Below are 16,785 nucleotides of genomic sequence, written 5' to 3'. Positions count from 1 at the left end.
GGAGGTGTTGCAGCCAAGCCTGGCTGGGGCACTGAGTGCCATGGTCTGGTTGGTTGGGCAGGGCTGGGTGCTAGGTTGGGCTGGGGGAGCTTGGAGCTCTCTGCCAGCCTGCCTGGTTCTCTGAGTCTACAATACACGCACACATATGTCAGTAGATGTTGTTCCCTTATGGCACACAAAGGATGGTGATTGCTTAGCAGCTGCCTCATAGCTAAACCTGGCTAATCCTTTGGGAAAAGGCAAGGAAGATAAGAAGCTAATTACTGTCCTGCAAGCGTTAGGAGGCTTTTGAGGCTTCCCTGAATGTTAAGAAGCCCAAATCAGCTCAAATTCGATTACAAGTCACCTAATAACCTCAAGTTGAGTCACCAATCTCCCCGTGAGTCTCTACAGGTTGCTCTCTTGGCTGCTGACCTCATTTGGAGCTGTTAAAATCTGCCAGGCTTTGCAGGTCTCTCGTTGTAACATTAACAACTCCTGAGCATCACTAAAGCAATTTGAAAGCCTGTGCTGTGTGGAAGGTTTTGTAGCAGATGAGAATCCTCAAGAACCTTCAGTCTTGAATTGTTTTTATTCACCCTTAAACCACTCCTCACATTGGGCCGGGATTCTCCTTCTGTTTTATAGCTCCTTCAGTTAAGTGCCAAGGAAATTGTCTGAGACTTATTCAGTTCCTTATTAGAAAGCAGAGATTTCTTCTTCTTTATACATCCCAAACAAATATATTTTAGCTCACAGATTTATTTATTGCTTTGGGAAATGGTTAAGCAACACATTGCTAACAACATAATCAAAACCTGCTGAAAGAAGAAGTGGCTGTAAAAGCTAAATTCATATTTATGCAGTTCTGAAGCACTGACTCAATACAAAAGGTTATTTCCATGTTGGCTGCTTGACCAGAAACTTTAGAGGTTTTAATTTAAGGAGTTCCACAGAGTGGTGCTGTAGAAATGCTGCAGCTGGTGTCTGCTCAGTTTTCAAACCTGGAATCATAGCATGGTTTGGGTTGGAAGGGACCTTAAAGATCATCTTTGCCAGCAGTGTGCCCAGGTGGGCAGCAGAGCCAATGGCATCCTGGGCTGGCTCAGGAGCAGTGTGGGCAGCAGGACAAGGGAGGTTCTTGTGCCCACCCCTGTGCTCAGCACTGCTCAGGCCACCCCTGGAGTGCTGTGTCCAGCTCTGGGCTCCTCCATTGCAGAGAGCTGTTGAGGTGCTGGAAGGTGTTTGGAGCAGGGCAGCAAGGCTGGGGAGGGGCCTGGAGCACAGCCCTGTGAGGAGAGGCTGAGGGAGCTGGGGGGGTGCAGCCTGCAGCAGAGGAGGCTCAGGGCAGAGCTCATTGCTGCCTGCAGCTGCCTGCAGGAAGGCTGTAGCCAGGTGGGGTTGGGCTCTGCTGCCAGGCAGCCAGCAGCAGCAGAAGGGGACAGAGGCTCAAGCTGTGCCAGGGCAGGTCTAGGCTGGATGTTATGAGGAAGTTGTTGTCAGAGAGAGTGATTGGCACTGGAATGGGCTGCCCAGGGAGGTGGTGGAGTGGCTGTGGCTGGAGGTGTTGCAGCCAAGCCTGGCTGGGGCACTGAGTGCCATGGTCTGGTTGGTTGGGCAGGGCTGGGTGCTAGGTTGGGCTGGGAGAGCTTGGAGCTCTCTGCCAGCCTGCTTGAGTCCATGATTCTATCTCCAGGGATGGTGACTCCACTACCTCCCTGGGCAGCCCATTCCAGTGCTTAATCATCCTTTCTGTGAAGAACTGCTTCCTAATATCCAACCTAGATCATAGAGTCATGGAATGATAGAATCACAGAGTCATAGAATCATAGAACCAGAGAATCATAGAATCAGTCAGGGTTGGAAAGGACCACAAGGATCATCCGTCTCCAACCCTCTGCCATTATCAATGACACCTCACACTAGATCTGGCTGCAACAACCACATCCAGCCTGGCCTTAAACACCTCCAGGGAGGGTGAGGCTTCCAACACCTTCCTGTGCAACTCCTGCCAGGCTCTCACCACCCTCATGCTGAAAAACTTCCTCCTAACATCCAGGCTGACTCTCCCCACCTCCAGCTGTGTTCCATTCCTCTCAGTCCTATCACTCCCTGACAGCCTAAAAAGTCCTTCCCCAGCTTTCTTGTAGCCCCCCTTCAGATGCTGAAAGGCCACAAGAAGGTCACCTGGGAGCCTTCTCTTCTCCAGCCTGCACAGCCCAAACTCCCTCAGTCTCTCCTCTTATTCCCTCAGTCTTTGTCTATTCCCTGTGCTTGCCTACAGATGGAAATGTTCTCGATTCCAGTTCTGAGTTCTGATGGTGGTCTCATTTTACAGCCAAGATTAGTTAGCAAGCAGCATAAAACTTTCTAAACTATAGCAAAGTGAAGTCATTCATAAAGCTCAACTGTGTCTTCACTCTCTGATTTGAGAGGTAGGAAGGAAGCAGTGAACTGAATGGGAACGTTGCCCTGTGGAGACAGGCTGAGAGAAGTTGGCACTGTTCAGCTTGGAGAAGGCTCCAGGGAGACCTTAGAGCTGCCTTTCAGCACCCAAAGGGGACCTACAAGAAAGCTGAGGAGGGACTTTTCACAAGGCTTTGTAGTGCCAGGATGAGAGGGAATGCATTGAAGCTTGAGGAGGGCAGATTAAGACTGGAGGGTAGGAAGAAATTCTTTAGAGGGAGGGTGAGGAGACACTGGCACAGGTTGTCCAGGGAGGTTTTGGAGCACAGGAGTTCTTTAAAGGGAGGGTGGGGAGACACTGAAACAGGTTGAGGGTGGTGAGAGACTGGCACAGGTTGAGGGTGGTGAGAGACTGGCACAGGTTGAGGGTAGTGAGACACTGGCACAGGTTGCCCAGGGAGGTTGTGGAGCACAGAATCACCCAATGTGATCTTCGATCACAACCTCTCTGGGGGTGTTCAAGGCCAGGTGGGATGATTCTTGAGCACCCTAGGCTGGTGGGGGGGGTGCTTTTGGCAGTGCCCAGTAGAATTGTTTCCTCTTCCTCCATCCAGTTCCATCTCCGCGCCCAGACAGCACCTACCTAGAAAACAATGTGGCCAGCAGAGCTTCTGTGCTTCCAGCAGACAGCAGCACTGTGGCAAACCACTCCAAGAGACAAACCACCTTTGATACCTGGTGAGTTGTTAATTTACACAGATGTCTGGAGGATGGCAGGGGTTGGGGGTGGGGAAGAGGATTTTACATGAGAGAGAGGAGGGAGAAACCCTCATTTCTCTCTCAGACACTCAGTTGCTTCCCCTGACTACACCAAAGCAGCATTATGATGCTTTGTGTTCCCTTCTGAGCAGCCAGGAATACTTCATTCCACCATCACCACTGAATGCAGTAAACTTTAGATGCTTTTGTCCAGTTTATCCTGACTTTTTTCCACCCACTGTTGACCTTCAGTTCACCATCATGCAAAGTGCTTTGGTGTGTGTGTGTGTAGTGTGGATGGCGACACTGTAGGCTCTCTGGATTCCAGAAGCATGGATTGTCAGACACACAAAAAGAAACCCCCCAAACCCCTCTCCAAATGCATGTTTGGGAAAACAGGATTGTATCCAAGAAGGATAATCCCCCTGCAGTGGGGACTGCTGCTCTTTTTTGCACACACACACAGTGACAGAGACCACAAAAGGCCCCGAGTGCGTTCAGTGGGAAAAATGGGACTGAGCAGCATCTTAATGGTGTGTATTGATTGGAAAGGATTCAGAGCATCACATGGCTCCCCTTATATAACAGAGAGCAATTAGCTGTAATTATGCTAATAGAAGAGCAGCATATGCATAGCTTTGCAGTGCTTGAAGGGAAATACCTTCATTTTGTGGCTCCCAGAGCTCTTCAGCTCTAAAAAGAAAAGGTTGTTCAGTCACTGGATAAAATGCACAGTGGATAAAAATAAATGATCTAGTTGAGGATGTCCCTGCTGACTGCAAGGGGGAGGTGGACTAAATGACCTTTGGAGGTCCCTTCCAAGCCAGCCCACTCTGTGGGTTCTATAAATGAAGCTTCAGAGGACTGGTGTGGAGTGTGGGAGCTGAGACACACAGTTCTGGCTGTGCTTTGCGCCGCTCTCTGAGACGCTGCTTGCTGGAAGGCAGATCAAGTGGTGTCATCTGAGGAGCTCTGCCAGTGGCTTGGTGACTTACTGTCTGTTCACACCAATAACCTGGGAATTAGCTATTAGAAAGTGGTGGGAGGGGGAAGGGTATCTGGTACTTCAGCTTGTGTCCAGGTTCTGTTCCCATGCTACTCCTAGAGATGTTTGCTCCAGAACCCTTTGTCACCTGCTCTGATTCACTAGAATTTGCTTCCTGTCCTTCAGTAGCTTCACCTCCATCCATTTGGTGGAAGTTAGCTGAGAAATCCGGGTCAGTTATGTAAAAAAGTGATCCTTATGTTGTGAGTTTTGTGGCTAAAGAAGGTATTTATCCCTGCTGTTGAACCCTTTGACATGTTCTGTTGTCCTTCATGCCTGAACCTTTCTGCCTTGACTATGACATAAGCCAACTGGAATCTTGTTTTGCTTTCTATATATCCTTTGCTTCTCTATAAGCCTTTATGATGTGGTGACTGCAAAGAAATGTGTAATGTTGTTTTCACCTTGGACTGCAACAATGGCATCTGTTGGTAGAGCTGGGTGGGAAGTTTGGAACTCAGTTTTGGGTTGGGTTTTTTTTGCCTACAATGACAAATAATTGGAGCCAAAACTTTTCAAAGGAACAGATTGATACCTCTAGGAACAGACTGATATCTACTAGGAACAGTCTGATGTCCTCTAGGAACAGTCTGATATCCAGCAGGAACAGTCTGATGTCCATTAGGAACAGTCTGATATCCAGCAGGAACAGTCTGATGTCCTCTAGGAACAGATTGATATCCACTAGGAACAAGCTGATACCAACTAGGAGCAGTCTGATCTCCTCTAGGAACAGTCTGATCTCCTCTAGGAACAGTCTGATCTCCTCTAGGAACAGTCTGATGTCCTCTAGGGACAAACTGATACCAACTAGGAACAGTCTGATACCCACTGGCCTTTCATTGGGAAGATTCTTCAGGTCCAGGATGGAATTGGCAGTCCAAAGCAGAGATAAACTCAAACTCACAGAGACTCTGGGGTCAGCAATATCTTTGCTTGAAGGTGAGGAACTCAAGGACAGGGACTGTGTTTGTGGTTATTTAAACCAGAGGCTTGAACCAAGATCTTCTCTAGCATGAGGGTAGTGGAACACTGGAACAGGTCTCAACAGGTGGTGGAGACCTCATCCCTAGAGATATTTAAGGTGAGGCTTGACAGAGCTCTGGGCAACCTGATCTAGCTGAGGATGTCCCTGCTGACTGCAGGGGGGGTAGACTGGATGCCCTTTGGAGGTCCCTTCCAACCCAGACCATTCTGTGATCTTACAACCCAAAAATGAACACTCTGAACCAGAAGCAAGAGGTTGATCTGGAGTCCATCCTCTGTTTCCCTCAGTAAAATCCCTTCAAACTGTTTCATCTTGTTGCAACAGTGAAAAGAGCACAGAGGTGCTGAATGCAGCCTGCTGAATGAGGCCCTTCATTAACTCAGAGGCAGTTAGATGGAAGTCCTCACTCCAATTAATGTACTCATTTATCAGAGGCCTGCAGCACCTCTTCTGTGAGGAGAGACTGAGGAAGTTTGGGGCTGTGCAGGCTGGAGAGGAAAAGGCTCCCAGGTGACCTTCTTGTGGCCTCGCAGTATCTGAAGTGGGCTACAAAAAAGCTGGGGAAGGACTTTTAAGGCTGTCAGGGAGTGATAGGACTGAGAGGAATGGAACAGAGCTGGAAGTAGGGAGATTCAGCCTGGATGTTAGGAAGAAGTTCTTCATGATGAGGATGGTGAGAGCCCAGGGAGGTGGTTGAGGCCCCATGGCTGAAGGTGTTTCAGGCCAGGCTGGCTGAGGCTGTGTGCAGCCTGCTCTAGTGTGAGGTGTCCCTGCCCATGGCAAGGGGGTTGGAACTGCCTGCTCCTTGTGCTCCCTTCCAACCCTGCCTGATTCTATGGCACTCAAACCTTCTCAGCAGGTGGAACAGCTGCTCTGAGAGCAGAGCCCTCACAAGAACAAGCATTTCTTCTTGTGCAGGGGGCGGAGTGGCCCTCGCCCCTGAGCTTGGCTGCTCCTTTGGCATGCTCTTTTCCTTTCTCTTTGCTTTTTCCCACTCCCTGTTTTCCTGAACCGTTTCCTGCCCAGCTCTACGTCTCCACTCTGTGCAAAGTTGTCCTGGCTATGGTCTGATGTTGTTGCCAAAAAGCCCCAAGCCTTGTTCTGTGCCATAAATGCATCTTGGTGAGGTCGCTGAGTGCTGTAGAGTGGCAGCTTTCTGTCTAGCAGTTGTGTAAGTGCTGGGAACTGTTGGAAGCTCTGCTGGGATGTGGGTCTGCTTGCAGCAGTTTTTCCTGATGAAGTAAATATTTGATGTTTGCCTGACCTAAGGAACTGGGACATGACAATTCCTCTGGAATTCTGAGTGTATTGCCACTGCTGTACAACAAAAAGAGACTTGCTGCTCTCATACTATTGCTCTGTGTTTGCCTTTGCTCCTGTCAAAGATTTGGTGACTGTTTGCTGGACTGAATTGTCAGAGGTGTTCCCTGTGTCTTCGTGTGCATTTCTTGCCTCTGTCCCCTCTGTCCTGCCTCTTCCAAATAAAGATGTTATAAACTCAACTTTTGTCATCAGGTTTTACTCTTAAATTACTCAATTTCAGACAACATCCCTTGGGGGGAAAGAGAAAAGGGGAGGGAAATTTTGTTGTCCTTCTGGAAAAAAATCCTTTTCTTTGCCAGAGTTTAATCTTCTGAAGGTGGCCTTGAGTTTGCTCTGTCTTGCTTTTCTGCAGGAGGAGAGGTTTCATCCTCTGTCACTCGTGTGGGCATGGGCCTGAGCTGTGCAGAACCAGTAGGCAAAATGCCCTGGCCCTGCCTGAGTCTATGGTTCTATAATGCCATGATTCCAGGAGTCTGTGATTCTCTGATTCCATGATTCTATGCTTCCAGGAGTCTGTGATTCTCTGATTTCATGATTCTATGATTCCATTATTTATGATTCTCTAGTTTTGTGATTCTGTGATTCCATGATTCTTTGATTCTATTAATTCCATGATTCTATGATTCCATTATTCTGTGATTCCATTATTCCATGATTCCATTATTCTGTGATTCTGTGGTTCCATTATTTTGTGATTCCATGATTCTGTGATTCTGTTATTTCATGATTCCATGATTCTATGGTTCCATGATTCTTTGGTTCCATTATTCTGTGATTCCATGATTTCTTTATTCCATGATTCTATGGTTCCACTATTCTGTGATTCCATGATTGTATGGTTCCATTATTCCATGATTCCATGGTTCTATGATTCCATTATTCTGTTATTTCATGATTTATGATTCCATTATTCTGTGATTTGACAATTCCATGATTCTGTGACTCCATTATTTCATAATTCTATGTTTCTATGATTCCATGATTCCCTGATTCCAAGCTCGTTGTGCCAGTGTGCCACAAGGTTGCCCTGAGTTCCCTTCAGCATCACTGCAGTTCTGAGTGTCCCTCTGCAGCCAGCTCCAGCATGCCCTGCGTGACCACACATCAGATCAGAAGTACTTGCAGGTGCTTACAGGGTGTCAGCTCCTGCAGAGCTGTGCCCTTCAGACCCCCCAGCTGTATGCCTCTCTGGGGGGCTGCTGCAGAGCTGTGTCCTTCAGACCCCCCAGCTGTATGCCTTTCTGGGGGGCTGCTGCAGAGCTGTGTCCTTCAGACCCCCCAGCTGTATGCCTCTCTGGGGGGCTGCTGCAGAGCTGTGCCCTTCAGACCTCCCAGCTGTATGCCTCTCTGGGGGGCTGCTGCAGAGCTGTGTCCTTCAGACCCCCCAGCTGTATGCCTCTCTGGGGGGCTGCTGCAGAGCTGTGCCCTTCAGACCTCCCAGCTGTATGCCTCTCTGGGGGGCTGCTGCAGAGCTGTGTCCTTCAGACCCCCCAGCTGTATGCCTTTCTGGGGGGCTGCTGCAGAGCTGTGTCCTTCAGACCCCCCAGCTGTATGCCTCTCTGGGCAGCCCATTCTGCAGCCCTGGAGCAGGCTGCCCGGAGAGGCTGCCAAGTCTCCTTCTCTGCAGACATGCCAACCCCCCCTGCCTGTGTCCCTGTGTGCCTTGCCCTGGGTGCTCCTGCTCTGGCATGAGGGTTTGGACTGGATGCTCTCTGGAGCTCCCTTCCAAGCCCTAATCTTGTGTCATGCTGTGGTATTTGGGGGCTTCTGGAAAGCTTTGTTGTTCAGACCTTCCATGTCTGTATGGATGTATGCGTTCTATGACAAACAGCTTGTGACACCTTCTCCAGCACTTACCATAACCTTCTTGGCATAAATAACACAGAGAATAACCAAAAAAGGGGGAAATAGATCAAGTTGGGTTGTTTTTTTTTAATATATAAACATAGCCAAACTCTCAGTCAAGAAAAGAAACAACAGAGCCAAACCAAACCATCCTACACTTGGAAGTGTCAGAGGCTCACAATCATCTGACAGTGATTTTCAGGACTTCAGAAGGATGCAGTAGTTTGTCAAGATGCCTCCCAGTACCTGCAGGATGGAGAGGGACTTTTTCCAAAGGCCTGTAGTGATGGAACAAGAGGCAATGGTTTGAAATTAGAGGGTGATTGGCACTGGAATGGGCTGCCCAGGGAGGTGGTGGAGTCGCTATGCCTGGAGGTGTTGAAGCCAAGCCTGGCTGGGGCACTTAGTGCCATGGTGTGGCTGATTGGATAGAGATGGGCGCTAGGTTGGGCTGGATGAGCTTGGAGCTCTCTTCCAGCCTGTTTGATTCTATGATTAAGAGATTTAGATTGGGTGTGAGGAACAGGTTCTGCATCAGGAGGCTGCTGCAACACTGCAGCAGGTTGCGCTGGGAGGGTGTTGAGGCCTCATCCCTGGGGATCTTCAAGGTGAGGCAGGACAAGGCTCTGAGCAAGCTGCTCTAGCTGAGGATGTCCCTGCTGAGTGCAGGGGGGTTGAATTGGATGTCCATTGGAGGTCTCTTCCAACCTCAACCCATTCTGTGATTTGCTGCCCTCCTCTTGACCTGCTCCATCAGCTCCACATCCTTCCTGTGTGGAGGACCCCAGAGCTGGATGTAGTACTCTAAGCGAGGTCTTCCCAGACCTTTTCCACATGGAGAAAAGAAACCCAAACAGAAGTCAAGCCTTGCAGCTCCAAAGTCAAGCCTTGCAGCTCCAAAGTCAAGCCTTGCAGCTCCAAAGTAAAACCTTGCAGCTCCAAAGTAAAGCCTTGCAGCTCCAAAGTAAAACCTTGCAGCTCCAAAGTCAAGCCTTGCAGCTCCAAAGTCAAGCCTTGCAGCTCCAAAGTAAAACCTTGCAGCCCCAAAGTAAAACCTTGCAGCTCCAAAGTAAAACCTTGCAGCTCCAAGCAGTGTTCAGAATTGATCTCTGCATTCCAAGCTTTTAGACCAAGAAGTTTTAATATGGGCTTCAGCCTGTGAGGCTTAAGCGAAACATTTGTTTGAGATGCTCCCTTGGTTTCTGACCTTTTCTTCCCTCTATTGGTGCCAGTTCTCCAGTAGCCAAGGAGTTGGCTGCAAGCAAAGTCAAAGGGTAACTTGCTCATTTGGCTTCTGGAGAAAACATCAGACCTCTTAGTAACTCCCTCATGTTTTGTAATGGACTGAATTTAACAGCAAGTGTAACAAGCTGCAACCACTGCAATATTGGTCATAAAAGCCAAATTATCCCTGGACTTCTTGCCTATAATTTACTTTTATCTCAGCTAGGGATGAACACAAGTAATGTTATGGCTATTTTGTAATACTCTTACGTTTTATTCCCCAAATCTAGAATTGTTTTATCTAAGTTTCACAAAGAGTTGAGGCTGAGGGAGCTGGGGGTGTGCAGCCTGCAGCAGAGGAGGCTCAGGGCAGAGCTCATTGCTGCCTGCAGCTGCCTGCAGGGAGGCTGTAGCCAGGTGGGGTTGGGCTCTGCTGCCAGGCAGCCAGCAGCAGAAGAAGGGGACAGAGGCTGAAGCTGTGCCAGGGCAGGTCTAGGCTGAATGTTGTGAGGAAGTTGTTGTCAGAGAGAGTGATTGGCATTGGAATGGGCTGCCCAGGGAGGTGGTGGAGTGGCCGTGGCTGGAGGTGTTGCAGCCAAGCCTGGCTGGGGCACTGAGTGCCATGGTCTGGTTGGTTGGGCAGGGCTGGGGGCTAGGTTGGGCGGGGGGAGCTTGGAGCTCTCTGCCAGCCTGGTTGTTTCATGCCCTAAGCAAGCAGAGAGATAACAAAGAACAGCACACGTTTGCCTTTGCTTTGTGCCCTCTTAGAGGCACCGTGTGACAGATGCTGGTGTCACTTCTTGCTCTCCAGAGTTGAAGCTCCCTGCAAAACACCAACATGCAGTACTAATGTGAGATTTTAGTACATAGAGCCCATGCCAAACAGCTCTTCTCTGATAATCCTAGTTTTTCCTGCACTATCCATTGTCTGACAGTCATCTCTTGGGGAGGCCTAGAATGTGGCAGTGTTTCAGCTTGACAATGGAAATCATAGAGTTATAGAGTCAGGCAGGTTGGAGGAGAGGTCCAAGCTCCCCCAGCCCAACCTAGCACCCAGTCCTGCCCAACCAACCAGACCATGGCACTCAGTGCCCCAGCCAGGCTTGGCTGCAACACCTCCAGGCACGACCACTCCACCACCTCCCTGGGCAGCCCATTCCAATGGCCACCTGTTCTGCTCTGTTTTCTGCTGGGTACAAACCCCTGGTGTTAAAGCTTCCTGCCCTGCTGCTGTACATGTTTCCCTCTTGTGCACCTAAGGAGCCTGTGCTTTGAGGCAGGCACTTCTCAAGGGCGATGCTGTGCTGCAGTGTGAGTCACAGGAGCTAATGACGTCAGCCTGTTGGTGTGAAAGCTCTGGGTTTGGGTAGGCAGCAACCCAAAACGAGCAGAGCTGCCTGTGGTTCTCTCTTTTCCTCCTCTGTCTGGTCATGAAGAGGAAATGCTGGGGCAGATTTTCCCTTCTCTTCCTCTCTGCTGATTGGCTGTAGGGAGCTGTTTTCTCATGCAGGTTCAGGGAGCCCAAAGAAGTTACCACAGATGAGCCTTAAAGTGTGGCAGAAACTGTCCCAGGCTTTGCTCTAAAGATTGAATTCACCTCTTTTGGAACAGACTTGAACAGAAAATGTGTAGCAGGACACTGAAAAAATGTAAAGGACAATGTAGAGTAACCTGATGGGGACTTCCCTGTGACCTGCCACTGGTTCCTCAACACAAGATGTAGTTCCTGGGTTGGTAATTTGCCCTGGGGCTATGGTTTGGGTTATATTTTTCTCTGGGGACCTCAGAGCTGCTGCCAAGAGCTGAAGGCAGCCTGCAGGAAGGCTGCAGAGGGACTTGTGCTGAGGGGGTCTACAGGCAGGCCAAGGGCAATGGTTTGGAGCTGAGGCAGAGCAGGGGGAGAGTGGAGCTGAGCAAGAAGCTGTTGAGTGTGAGGGTGCTGAGAGCCTGGCCCAGGCTGCCCAGGGAGGCTGTGGCTGCCTCCTTGCTGGGGGTGTTCTGGGCCAGGCTGGCTGAGGCCCTGAGCAGCTGAGTGTGGCTGAGAGGTGTCCCTGGGCACAGTGGGGAGGCTAGAGCAGAGGAGCTCTGAAGTGAAGAGGTTGGAGCAGAGGAGCTCTGAAGTGAAGAGGTTGGAGCAGATGAGCTCTGAGGAGGAGTTTGGAGCAGATGAGCTCTGAGGTGAGGAGGTTGGAGCAGATGAGCTCTGAGGTGGGGAGGTTGGAGCAGATGAGCTCTGAGGTGAGGAGGTTGGAGCAGATGAGCTCTGAGGTGGGGAGGTTGGAGCAGCTGAGCTCTGAGGTGCAGGTTGGAGCAGCTGAGCTCTGAGCTCCCCTCCAGCAGAGCCATCCCATGCCACCTGCAGACGTGGCTGCACTGTAGCTGCGTTGTGGGAAGGCCCAGGGCTGCCAGCCCCGTTCCTGAGCCTGCAGCTTGCTTTCCTCCAGCTCCTCAGCAAACTCAGGAGCCAAGGGTTGGTAAATAATTCAGTGGGTGTGCTGCCTGTGCTCAGCCACTCTGCTGAGCTCAGGTCTGTGAAGCTGTCAGGAGGCTTTAGTCTCAGCCCTTCTCCTTGGTGCTTTAAGTGAGTAGCACAAGACTGCTCTTTTGCTTTGACTCTGACACGGTGGTACCAAATGCAAGGACATGACAGGAGCAGGAATGCTTAGCAGTGCAGCCCATCTAAAACATCTGTTCTAATAATTGCATGAATCCAGAGGATTGTCCTGTGGCATTTTAACTGTCACATCCAATCTGTGCTGCTTTGCACCAGGATTTGTTTCCTGAATCTAGAGCTCAGTTACAAAAACCTCTGTGCCTACACATCTTCTCTCTAAGCACATTCTCCTAACAGCTCCATCTCATTGCAGCGTTGGAGAGCTGCAGGAGTTTTACTTAGCAGCATAGGATGGTTGGAAGGGACCTCAGAGATCATCTGCTCCATTAGCAAGGAAACCTCTCAGCTACACTCAGCTGCTCAAGGCCTCATCCAGCCTGGCCTTCAACACCCCCAGGCAGGAGGCAGCCACAGCCTCCCTGGGCAGCCTGTGCCAGGCTCTCAGCACTCTCACACCAATCAACTTCTTCCTCAGCTCCACTCTAACCCTGCTTTGCTTCAGCTCCAAACCATTCCCCCTTGGCCTGTCTGCAGACAACTTCCCCACCAGGCCAGGGACACCTCTCAGCTAGATTTAGCTGCTCAGGCAAGGAGGCAGCCACAGAGTAGCCTGTGCAAGTCTCTCAGCACCCTCACACTCAACAGCTTCTTGCTCAGCTCCACTCTCCCCCTGCTCTGCCTCAGCTCCAAACCATTGCCCTTGGCCTGCCTGCAGACCCCCTCAGCACAAGTCCCTCTGCAGCCTTCCTGCAGGCTGCCTTCAGCTCTTGGTAGCAGCTCTGAGCTGCCCCTGGAGCCTTCTCCTCTGCAGGCTGCACCCCCCCAGCTCCCTCAGCCTGTGCTCACAGCAGAGCTGCTCCAGCCCTTTGCAGCCTCCTTTGGCCTCCCTCTAGCTGCTCTGTGTCCTCCTCCTGCTGGGGACAGCAGCGCTGGAGGCAGGACTGGAGGTGAGGTCTGATCAGAGCAGAGGAAAGACTCTAGAACAACCAGGTGGCATTTTGAGCTCGAGGTGGTTCTGTGCAGGGAGTGGGGAATTGCTGAAGCCAGCTCACAGACTGAAGGTACTTCTGTTAATAAGGAGGATGACTTCAGTGGTTCCTACCTCCAGTTTGGTGTTTCTCCTTTTCTGGGAAGAGAAAATGTCAACCTGGCATGTAGTGGCAGCTGATAGCAGAGCATTGCAAGCCAGAATTAGAAGCCAGAGATAACTCTAGCAGCCAAGTAGGCATTGCCACCTTCCAGTTGCTCCAAGAATAGCTGCTCCTGTTCATCATCCACAGCATTTATGCCTGTGGCTTTCCTTTAGGTTGAAAGACAATGGAATCATCTGAAAGGTGTCCAGAGCAGGGCCACGAGGATGAGCAGAGAGCTGGAGCTGCTCTGCTGTGAGGAGAGACTGAGGGAGCTTGGGCTGTGCAGGCTGGAGAGGAGAAGGCTCCCAGGTGACCTTGTGGCCTTTTAGTATCTGAAGAGGGCTACAAGAAAGCTGGGGAGGGACTTTTCAGGCTGTCAGGGAGTGATAGGACTGGGGGGAATGGAGCAAAGCTGGAGGTGGGGAGAGTGAGGCTGGAGGTGAGGAGGAAGTTGTTGAGCAGGAGAGTGGTGAGAGCCTGGCAGGGGTTGCCCAGGGAGGTGGTGGAAGCCTCACCCCTGGAGGTGTTTGAGGCCAGGCTGGATGAGGTTGTGGACAGCCTGCTCTAGGGTAGGGTGTCCCTGGGCATGGCAGGAGGGTTGGAACTGGCTAATCCTTGTGGTCCTTTCCAACCCTGCCTGATTCTAGGATTCTATGGCTCTGTCTCTGTGACTCTGACTCTGTGATCTAGGCTGGATATTAGGAAGCAGTTCTTCACAGAAAGGATGATCAGGCACTGGAATGGGCTGCCCAGGGAGGTAGTGGAGTCACCATCCCTGGAGATAGAATCATAGAATCCAGCAGGTTGGCAGAGAGCTCCAAGCTCTCCCAGCCCAACCTAGCACCCAGCCCTGCCCAACCAACCAGACCATGGCACTAAGTGCCCCAGCCAGGCTTGGCTGCAACACCTCCAGCCACAGCCACTCCACCACCTCCCTGGGCAGCCCATTCCAGTGCCAGTCATTCTCTCTGCCAGCAACTTCCTAACAACATCCAGCCTAGACCTGCCCTGGCACAGCTTGAGGCTGTGTCCCCTTCTTCTGCTGCTGGCTGCCTGGCAGCAGAGCCCAACCCCACCTGGCTACAGCCTCCCTGCAGGCAGCTGCAGACAGCAATGAGCTCTGCCCTGAGCCTCTTCTACTGCAGGCTGCACACCCCCAGCTCCCTCAGCCTCTCCTCCTAGGGCTTGTGTTCCAGACTGGCTGGGGCACTTGGTGGCACAGGTTAGCTGAGGTTGTGCTGTTGGGTCATAGGCTGGGTTTGATGATCTCAGAGGTCTTCTCCAGCCTCAGTGATTCTGTGATTTCAGACATTTGGGAGTGCCAAAGGGCTGATAAATCCCCCAGGGTGATGTCCTGTGTGTTAGTTGCCATTCCATAGCAGCTGCTCCTGGGCCCCAGCCCTGGCACACACTTGCTGAACACCTCCCTGCCTCCCAGAAGCACTCCCCACTGCAAATGCCAAAGGTGGGAAATCCACCTTCTCCCTAAGGACTTTATTCAGATGCTTAAAATCAGTGCTTGGTTTCTGGTGTGACTTCTCTGGCTGTTCTCCTTTGCTGTGTGTTTGCCTTTTCCTTTAAAGCCCCTTCCAGTGCTGTGCCATTTCTTCCCAGCCGAGCCCTTGCGCGCCGCAGTCAAGGAACCCAAGCGCTGGGGCTGCTTTGGCTGTGGCTTTTAACACACTAAAGAGGCTGAAATCTCTGACTTGTTTAATGTAGGCCATTGAGGGAATTTTTGTCTGTCACTCAAATTGTTTTTTGTGACTCTTTCCTGCTCAGTTTCCAAACTGCTCTGGAGGGCATTCCCTTACATCTGGAGTGTCCTACCTAAGCCACCTTTTTCCTCCGTGCATGGTTTGCTGTGTCTACTTAAAAGTGACATTTATCAGCTGTTGCACTTGAAGTGAGATGTGATTTATCAGCTTGTCAAGTTCTTTATCAGCTGCTGTGCTTCAATTAACATGTGGTTTACCAGCCTTTCAAGTTCTTCATCAGCTCTTACACTTAAAAGTAACCCTGTGGTTTATCAGCTGTAGTTAACTCAGCCGCCTGGATAAGCTCAGAGGTGGAGATTTGATCTTCAGTCAAGTCACCTGGTTCCACTTTTTGGGGTAACCTTGTCTTGCCAGCCCTGTCTGCCCCAGGCATAACAAACTCACTGGAGCTTTTTAAGCTGAATTGGACACCAGTAGATCCCCAGCTTCCCCGAGGGGAAATCTGGAACCGCAGCAGCAAAGGTCAGGAAGTTGAAGTCAGTTCTCTCTGGCGACCTTTGCACCCCCAGGCTCTCCAGCAAGCAGTGGATAAAGTGGACCTGTGCTTTTGTACCTTCAGCACCATTTGTATGTTCTCTCAGATATGATTTTTGTTGTTGTTGTTGGTTTTTATGTTCCTCCAAGGCCTCCTGTGTGATGGTTTGGGTTGAGTGTTCAACCCTGCCTTAGAAAACCAAACCCCCCCCCAACCCAAACACTTGCATGCTTGCCTTTTCCCCAGGTAACTCCTCACTGCTTTGACTCAATCTCTTCACCCTAACTCTGTGTTCCTCTCTGTCTCATGTAACAATTCTCTGCCCCTGGTGCCTGTGTAGCAACCTTCCAACCAGTGAATGCTAAACCACTCAGAACGTTTTTGCCTTACTCGGTTAACTCACAGCCTCTGGTGTCAGACCTCATCGCCGCACGGAGCGCTGCACCGAGCTGCAACCTCTTCTTACAATGCCTTCTTTCATGTTTAGGAAGAGTCCTGAAAACCTTAGCAGTCACTCAGAGCAGCTCAAGGAGAAGGAGAAGCAAGGGTTTTTCAGGGCAATCAAAAAGAAAAAGAAGAAATCTCAAACTGTAAGTACTCAGCACCTCGGACACAAGCTGCGCTCAGCACTTTGGCCTTGTGCCATCTCACACCTGCTGGATGGGCACAGTTAACCTGCCTTTTGGTTACCTGTTTGCTCTTCTCTTTTCTCTCTTTGCTATATGAAAAGCAAAGTCTTTGTCCTGTTCAGGGCATAGCTACGTGCCCTGTCAAATTGCTTCTTCACCTTCTGGTCCTCTGCTCGTTTGGTTTTCGTTTGAACTCCGTCAGAGGCACTTTCAAGGCAAGTCTCAAGCTGTTGTTGTAGCCAGGATCTGGTGATACCACTGGAAGAATAACAAATGGCATTCTGTGGTGTCCTGAGAGCTTGGATTATTTCAGGAGGAGATGAAACTGTTGTAAATGAGAATTCTTTCTTGTCTTTTTCATGCCAACCTCTTGCTGGAATAAGGATAATGTGGCTTAACCATTCTTGTTGTTCAATGGGTTTTTTTGGAGAGGGGAGGGAATGGGTTGTGGCTTTTGTGACCCAGTAGAAGCCTTTGGTGTCTTGTATACAATTAGGCATTTTCAGCTAAGTGTTAAGGGGGAGAAGGAACTTTGTTTTATCAGAGAGCAGTGATATGTTACCATTTCATGAGGTTTAGTACTGAAACTC

The 16,785-nt window shown here is 50.4% G+C and overlaps 1 protein-coding gene across 4 annotated transcripts in view; it reads left to right on the top strand.

Annotated features, from left to right (window-relative positions):
* The window catches only part of CDKL5 (cyclin dependent kinase like 5), a 130,384-nt gene that overhangs the window by 106,587 nt on the left and 7,012 nt on the right, over positions 1-16,785 (top strand). For all 4 annotated transcript variants that reach the window (XM_064152067.1, XM_064152065.1, XM_064152066.1 and 1 more), the window contains 2 exons: positions 3,000-3,123; positions 16,054-16,156. In XM_064152067.1, coding sequence (XP_064008137.1) covers positions 3,000-3,123; positions 16,054-16,156 — 227 coding nt within the window. The remainder of the gene's footprint in view (positions 1-2,999; positions 3,124-16,053; positions 16,157-16,785) is intronic.

Source organism: Pogoniulus pusillus, chromosome 12, assembly GCF_015220805.1.
Source record: "Pogoniulus pusillus isolate bPogPus1 chromosome 12, bPogPus1.pri, whole genome shotgun sequence".
Lineage (NCBI taxonomy): Eukaryota > Metazoa > Chordata > Aves > Piciformes > Lybiidae > Pogoniulus > Pogoniulus pusillus.
Note: the sequence above shows the minus strand (reverse complement) of the source record. Positions and strands in the feature narration are given on the sequence as shown.